This window comes from Monopterus albus, unplaced genomic scaffold (assembly GCF_001952655.1).
Source record: "Monopterus albus unplaced genomic scaffold, M_albus_1.0 scaffold245.1, whole genome shotgun sequence".
In the NCBI taxonomy this organism is placed as follows: Eukaryota; Metazoa; Chordata; class Actinopteri; order Synbranchiformes; family Synbranchidae; genus Monopterus; species Monopterus albus.
Genome location: NW_018128125.1, coordinates 191,453 through 199,831, shown reverse-complemented (window position 1 = coordinate 199,831; position 8,379 = coordinate 191,453). Strand labels below are relative to the sequence as shown.

General features: G+C 42.0%; 1 protein-coding gene across 1 annotated transcript in view; it reads left to right on the top strand.

Annotated features, from left to right (window-relative positions):
- The first annotated feature begins 2,308 nt into the window (after positions 1 to 2,308).
- The window catches only part of sacm1lb (SAC1 like phosphatidylinositide phosphatase b), a 92,446-nt gene continuing 86,375 nt past the window's right edge, over positions 2,309 to 8,379 (top strand). Inside the window, exons 1-2 of the mRNA XM_020620660.1 lie at positions 2,309 to 2,871; positions 3,406 to 3,503. Of these exons, the coding sequence (XP_020476316.1) occupies positions 2,843 to 2,871; positions 3,406 to 3,503 (127 nt within the window). The 5' untranslated portion in view covers positions 2,309 to 2,842. The remainder of the gene's footprint in view (positions 2,872 to 3,405; positions 3,504 to 8,379) is intronic.

The following is an 8,379-nucleotide window of genomic DNA, read 5'->3' as shown; positions in this document are numbered from 1 at the left end:
AAAACATATGTAAAAGGAGTGAAAACTTGTTAGGGTTGCGTCCCCCTCACCAGGGGGTGAGGGAGAACAAAGGTAAGACTCAAGATGCAGACCCAGGTGCTAGTGGAAAGAAGGAGGTTTAATAGAGAACACAAAGTAACAGAGTCAATGTATGGTACAAAAACAGGATAGGGCAGTGATAACTGAGAAAACCAGGAGGAGCAGGTGAGTAGACAAAATAATGGCAGGAACCAGGAGAGTCGGGGGACCAAGATGGACAGGTGAAATAGACAATAACCAGGTGGATTAGCTAATGCTGTTAGGGAAGCAGAGTACCGAACAAAAAAAAAAAAAAACAAGAATTCAACAGCACAGGAACTGTCAGCGTTGAAGTCAAGTTACGTATAGCTAAACATAAGTATACAATGTACTGAAAGATAATCAACCGCACAGGGACTGTCAGCTAGTGATGGCCATCTGACACCGAGGTCTCGATACTTGGTTTGAGCTTGGAGAGGGATCTGCCGCGAACCACTGCCATGAGGCTTGTATCGTTGCCGAAAAGGCACGTGACTGATGACGTCCAATGCAAAAACGGCTGGCCTGAGTGACTCCCGTGACCAGTTCAGACCATCAATACAGTGTCACGATGTAAGATCTCGCTGTGCGCGTCAGCAGGTGCATAGGCATAGAGTAGGGGTACTATAAAGCCACCCAAGATGATGCGCAACATGTGGGTTTGTTGGTGTAGTAGGTGTGTGCGTAGTTGCTGTCGGTATGATCATTGGTGCTGGTGTGTGATCACCATGGAGCCAGCTAGGAATAAAAATGTTTGATTCTCCATCCCTTGTATTTATTTACACCCTGTCCTAGTTACATATACACATATTACATCTTAGCACATCCTCTGATTCCCCAAGCATGCCTTCTCCCACCTACTACACTACATAAGTTCATAAACTGGACTGACTGACCAATCAATCAATCTTTACAAACGTTTTCACATCATTCACACAAAGCCTACTTACACCCATCACATAATTCAGACATTGTTCTGCTGCATACTATTTTGCCACCAGATGGCACTAAATTGAACCTTTGAATGAATGAACCAATACTCCATACAAATGATGAAGTGGTTTGATACAGGTGTCATGTTGTCAATTGGACATCACTACTGTCCGCGTTGAAAATCAAATTGCGTAACGACTGAATACAAGCATTTACATACATTTACATTCATTCACAAGTATTTAATGCTCTGACGAAGCGTCTGCCAGAGGTATCACTTACAAAAACAAATCACCTTTTTTTTTAACCAAACCTGGGTTAATAATAGAATTATAACAGTTGTCCAATTAATGGAGAAGAATGGACATTTACTCTCTTATAAGGATTTTGTACATTTCCAATTCCCTATTAAACCAAAAGAACATGCTATTGTGTTTGATGCTATCTTTAAAGGTGTTTTGGCACTTTTAAGAAATTATGGAGGTTTAGGCCTCAATAAAGATTTAAATGAATTTGTAAATAATATATTTTTTGGTGATATTAACATTGTAAAAGAAAAATGAACTAACAGATTTGTTAGATATAATCTTTAAAAGTGTACCACCACCCTCAATACATTTTGAGTTAAATCTCTTCACTCAAATACACTGGCATAAAAACTGAGTGGTTTGTGATAAGTACTATATTACAAACACGTTCAAAGAAGTTTCTTATAAGATGTATAAGATAGCCCTCCCTGGTAGACTAGTGGTTAAGGTGCAGCGCTCTTGCCACGGTGCCCTGGGTTCAAATGAGGGTTGCGTCAGGAAGGGCATCTGGTGTAAAACATGTGCCAAATGCCAACATGGGAGTCATCAGTGTGACAATTCGCTGTGGTGACCCCTAAAACAGGAAAGCTGAAAGTAGCTTTCTTTCGAGGAAGTTTCTTATAAGATTTATTAAGTGAAAATTATACATGAAAGAGTTAACATTGAGATAAATTATAGGTGTGACTTTTGTGGACTAGAAAAATAAATAATTCTGCAGTAGTTTTTTCAATGTATCTATTGCAGGGTATTTTGGACTGAGTTGGGACTGTTATAAATGTGGATCTGTTCCATGTTCTGTTTTATTTTGAGAAAAATTAGACTGATACAAAAATGTTATTGATTATTCAATTAATTATTTACTTGGACAATATTATATTCACTGTATAAATTATGAGGTGTGTTTCTTTTTATTTAATTAAAATATTATAGCAATATCATATCTGATGGGTGGGGCCCGAACCCGGACCCTTCTCGCTTTGAGGCAACGGTGTTAACCACTGCGCCACCGTGATGAATTATAAATTTAAAAAAGGTCCGTTAACCTCGCTCACACTGGCCCAGCTGAGCGAAGTCTGATGGAACGACATGAATGCGCATGTGCAGTAGGCCGCACAATGCGGAAGCAAACCCGGAAAAAAATGGTGAATGCGCTAGGCAAGGAACTGTCATTGGACAGAACGGACGCCATGTTTCAGTGCGGTATCTAGGAGTTATAATACATCTGTGGTGGAGAGCAACTGTGGCGCCTGGCTCCAAAACTGCCTCGATCCAATGAGAATATCGTTTCGTACGTATGCGTTACAGAGCAAGTCGGGCTCTCCAATCGGACAGAAAAATAAACGGCATGTATTGTTGCTGTGCGCCGATTACTGGTGATCGATTCTGCGCAGATCTGTGTCATCCTGAACCTGCTTAATTTCTCCTTGCATCTTAGTTTTGTAGTTTATGTTGGAGGGACAGATAACCAAGGAAAGGGCATGTGAGGCAAACGCGGATGCAATTCAGAATTGGGATTTACCCACAAAGGTCAAACGGGAGGAAAGATGGCGAGCAACTCTGACGGTTTCAACTTGTAAGTGGGACCGTATCGTAGTGTCATAGAACTTTATTTCAGGTTCATAATGAAGATTGGGGACTTCATATTGACATGGATAACGGTAAACCAGCTAAACGTGTAACGCTACAATTGTATTTACTTGGAGAGCGCGACATCGTGTTACGGCAAACCATGTGCTACATTTGATTCCAGGCGAACTTTTCTTTGTAAATGATCAGTTTTAGGCGAGCTGGATTTGATAGCACGAAATCATTAAAAGGATTCCCATGCCTCCGAATGAAGCTAAGTTGGATTTGAGAATCGGAATGGGCACGGTGTTCTATGAGGTTATTTGAAGTGCTGTTATAATGTTAAATTAGCTCAAACAGCTAACAGGTCTCAAACGCCTTTGGAGCTCTGTGTTATTTGACCCCAGTAGTCTGTGGTTCATCCTTATATTATTTTGTTGTGGTGACGTTATTATGAATGACGTAGGTTCAGTGACCCTGCGAGCTGCTGCTGCTCATGCTATGACTGGGTTTAGAAACGCCTCTTGTTTCTGTCACTCAGGCGCACCACACCAGAGAAGTTTTACGTAGAGGCTTGTGATGATGGCTCCGTGGATGTCTTGGCGATTGACAGGGTGTCAACAGAGATGACTCTTACAGGTGAGTACAGGTTTGCTGTTTGAGCTCCAGTGCACATATTGTGTGACAACACACTGATCAGACGGGAGATCCGGGTCAAAAAAGTACCACTTTAGCTTTTTCCCGATTGTGTGAGAACAAATGTTGATCACATTTAATTTAAGCACACTTGCACATGATCTACCAATAACCACAGACAGCAAGTGTAATCAAGTGTACCACCCTGAAGTAATCTTGCAGAATCAAGATGTGCATTGCTGATAAACTCACACCCAAAAAGAATGAGTGCTGTAATAAAATCAAAAGGTGCTTCAACAAAATATTAGTTTAAGGGTGTGAACAGTAATACAACCACATTATTTTAGTTTTTTATTTTTTTACTTCCCACTGAAAAACAGATTTGTTTGTTTTTCAATTGAGTTGTGCAAGTTATAGGTCATATTAAAGGTGGCTAAAGTTCTGGAATTATTTATCTTGGTCTTGTTTTTTTTACATCACAGAAACCTGGCATTTTAACAGGGGTGTGTAGACTTTTTATATCCACTGTACTCTCATACACTGCAGGCAATCTGTGATAGTTCTAATCTATAATATGAACTAATTTCATTTTTGAAGTATTAATTAAGCGACAAAAGCCAGAGTCTGCATGTTCTCCTTGTATCTGTGGGTTTTTTCTGGATGCTTTGGTTTCCTCCCATCGTTCACTGATCTGTTGAGGCGGTAGGCAAACTGGAGGGGGGTCTACAGTGTCCAGGACCATGTGGTTAATGTGTGCGAGTACCAGATGTGAGTGCCACTGGCCTGAAGTCATTCAGGGTGGATGTGTATGACATCTTAGGGACCAGTATGGATTGGTAATGGATTTTTTTGAAAATGCGAGGGACTACTGCTTGGGTTAAAGACAGGTTGAAGATGTCTGTATACATACTAGCTAGATGATCCCTGCAGGCTTTCAAAACTCTAGGGGACACACCATCTGGTCCTGCAGCCTTATGGGGATTTACCTGTTTCAGGGCCTTCAGGACCTGTGTGTGTGTTTGTGTGTCACCTGAAAAGCAGTGTCCCCGATGTCGCAGGGAGATTTTGAGGGGGTATCTGTGTTCATCCTGTCAAACTTCGCATAGAAGTTATTGAGGCTGTCTGGGAGGGTGATATCTCAGGGGGCTGTATTTGTTGATTTGTCCCTGTAGTTTGTGACTGCCTGGATTCCCTGCCACATGCCACACATGTTGTTATTCATGTAATAGCTCTCCAGTTTTTGGAAGTATGCCCTCTTCCTGGGGCAACTGTGGTTCAGTGGGTAGAGCGGTCATCTCCCAACCGGAGGGTTGGAGGTTCGAATCATGGTGCCAGCAGCATATTGAAGTGTCCTTGGGCAAGACACTGAACCCCCAAGTTCCCCCCCGATGGTTAGAGCCATTGGTGTGAGTTGGCGCCACAGATGGCTGCCTCGGTTCTGTACTGGAAACAAATTCCTTGTGTGTAACATATTCCGCTTGGTCCCCTGACTTGAAAGCTTCTCAGCTCTTCCTGATTTTCTATTTTACGTCCACATTGAACTAGGGTTTTTGGCTGGGGAAAACACGCACAGTTCTAGGTAGGGTGCATATTGATGTGCACCAGCTGATGTAATCACTCACAGTCTGTATATTCATGGATGTCATCTGTGGCCCCCCTTGAAGATGTTCCAGTCTCTGGCCTCCAGACAGTCCTGCAGGCTGGCCTGTGTACAGTCTTTCCAGGTGTTAACAGTTATCACTGAGACTGGTTTTGCCATGAGTCGTTTGGTGTAAACAGGTTTGAGCCAGATTGCTAGGTGGTCAGATCTACCAAAATGAGGCTTAGGTTCAGCTGAGAAAGCATTTCTAATGTTACTGTAACATTGGTCCAGTGTTTTGTTTCCTCTAGTAGGAAAGGTTACAAACTGATACAGTTTAGGCATGCTTTTCCTGAGATTGCAGTGATTTAAAATCCCCCAGAATAATAAAAGCAGCATCAGGATATGTGTTTTCATGCTCATTGACCATGTTGTGCAGCTCTTTGAGTGCAGCCTCCTCTCTGGCTGAGGGAGGGACATACACTACACTCGCAATGATACATTGCAGTTCTGTGTGCAGATAAAATGGCCTTAGCTTTAGTGTTAAATATTCCACATCTTCAGAACAAAATTTGGAGACGATCTTACAGTCGGTGTACTGGGACTGTTTGATGAAGCGGCTGTGCCTCCGCCCCGGATCTTACCACTTTCTGTGGCACTTCAGTCCTGTCTGAACACAGATTAGCCATCCAGAGTTATTGCCTTGTCGGGTGTTTGTTGCTGTGGTTTCACAAAACACAGCAGGGAGCAGTCCTGTATGTCATTCTGCATGGAAATCCTAGCATAGAGTTAATCTATTTATTATCCAGAGACTGGACATTTGCGAACAGTATAACAGGGAGGGTTAGCCTACCCCTCCTAACCAAGCACTGGAGCCTCCGCTTGACTTTCCCCTTTTTGCCACATCTTCGCTTTGGCTTGCTGCTGTCTGGAGAGCTCCCTGCCGGGGGTCGGCCTGGCATTGTGTCAACATAGCACGTTAGTGCTGGGTGAGAGTCCAACATGCTCAGGTCGAAATCGCCAAAGAGACTGCGCTCTCTTAGCTGTAGTAAAGTCACCCGGTCATAAATAGCGTTTGCAGTCTTAACTGTTGCCTTAACATGGCACAAATAAGCAAGAAAGAGACAAAAGAGTAACAACTTGACTCGGAAGGAACTGCGACGTCGCACACGGGATCACCATCTTGCTTTTCATATGTTTTCATGAAATTTCATATGTTTTTGACTGTTCACCTCATGCTCCTCCCCTTTCATTGTCAATCACCGCCGTTGTGCTACTTAACAGCAGCCATTCCACCTCACAATTATACATAAGTCCTGGACCTGTAATTATTCAAAAATAATTTTGATATCTTTTATTGTTGCTTAATTGGATTAATTTTAGTTTTAAGTCTTTCTGGTTCAAACAGTGTAAGAATCACAGGTCTATGATCTGTACTTTGGGAGGAAAATTAACTGCTCCGTCTTTTGGCCCAGTGTCGGTCACACAGACACACACATTCTCACTCACATCTCTCTCGCTCACTTTGTGTGTTTCTGTCATTTGTGCTCTATAACCTTTCTGCATTATGTTGAATTATGTCCTGATTCAGCCAAATCCCAGACCTTTCTCCATTTCATTGTCTTTTGTCACCACATATGAACAAACATCTGACCAACAGTTCTGCAACAATAACGCGCAGCTGGGTAAACCAACAATGTAAAATTATGCAATAAGTGTGATTTTTATGTGGTTTATAGTTTTTTGTTTTTGACACTGACACATTTTTCTCTACACCTGAGGTTTGCACCCAATTTCATTGTACTGTGTACAATGACAATAAAGATTCTATTCTATGTTACAAAATTTTAGCATTGAGGTGCAATTACATTCATGTTTTTGCATAGGCTGCTAGCCTAAAAATTTCATACTAGCAATCATGAGACAGTTTCACAGAGATACCCATAACCATACTAAGTCACTCCTGCCTGTGCAGGGCATGGGAAAATATGAGAGACACTGTGTGCAGTCTACATGCTCAGTGTCCTAATTTCACACTGCCACATCCATTATAAAGTCGGTTTTCTCTGTGTTTGAAAATGGACATGTAGCCTGAGGGTTGGCAGTGCTGCTGTAAATACAACAAGAAGCTGTCATCAGAGTTGGTGGGCACCAGTTTTTGGGAGCTGTTAATACATACTGACACACAGAGCACCTGTTGGCTTGCTACTGAAACTTGCTTACTGACTAACGTTAGCTGAATTGTCTTGGAATATAACATTATTCCCATAATATACCCATGGCATGCTCATTTTGCTTGTTTCCAGCCATTTAATGTTTAATCTAGGGTACATCTAGATTATCTTTGCACCCTTCATAACTCCAAATAGTCTGATTATTTCAGAACAACATGTACTGCAGACCTAGAGACTCTTGTTATCAACTGCAAACCCTTTTACTCTCCCCGTGAATTCAATAGTTTCATGCTAATGGGAGTGTACATAACACTGCAGGCTAACGCTAACGTGCTGTTTTCTTGATATAATTTGGTACACGATATGGCATGTACGATTCGATTCAATCACAATACAATTAGAAGTTCAGTGACAGCAATATGAGTAGCTGTGGGACACTTGTACCTTATTCCTCTGTTGTTCCCCTTTTCTAGCACTGGTTCGATTATGTAAATTATGTAAAGAACAACCAGACATACTGCCTTATATTCTGATATATATACAAGAAATATGAAGTCGATGATGTGTGGAAGCCACACAACATAGATCGCTTTACAAAATGATACATATTGTGATGCTTTTGTGTCATGATATATTGAATTTCAATATATTGTTCCTTCTCCACTGTTTTCTAATAAAGGAGCAGCTTCAGTACAAAAGAACAAAGTTAATGCATGTTTGTGCACAGACCTGGACGAACTCACTGACACTGTGACATCTTATATCAGCTTTTGTGAGGATGTGTGTGTGTGCCCAAAAAGACCTTCTGCACATACAACAACAACAAGCCCTGGTTTACAGCCAGACTCAAGCAGCTTCGTCATGCCAAATAGGAGGCTTACAGAAGTGGGGACAGGACTCTGTACAGCCAGGCAAGGAACACACTGACAAGGGAGATCAGAGCAGCAAAGAGGAGCTACTCGGAAAAGCTGAAAGCTCAGGTTTCAGCCAACGACCCCTCGTCTGTGTGGGGGAGCCCGAAAGCCATCACTGGCTAAAGAAAACCATCCACCCTGCTGTAGAGGACCGTCATCTAGCAGACAACCTGAATGTGTTCTACTGCAGGTTTGACAATCAATACTCACCC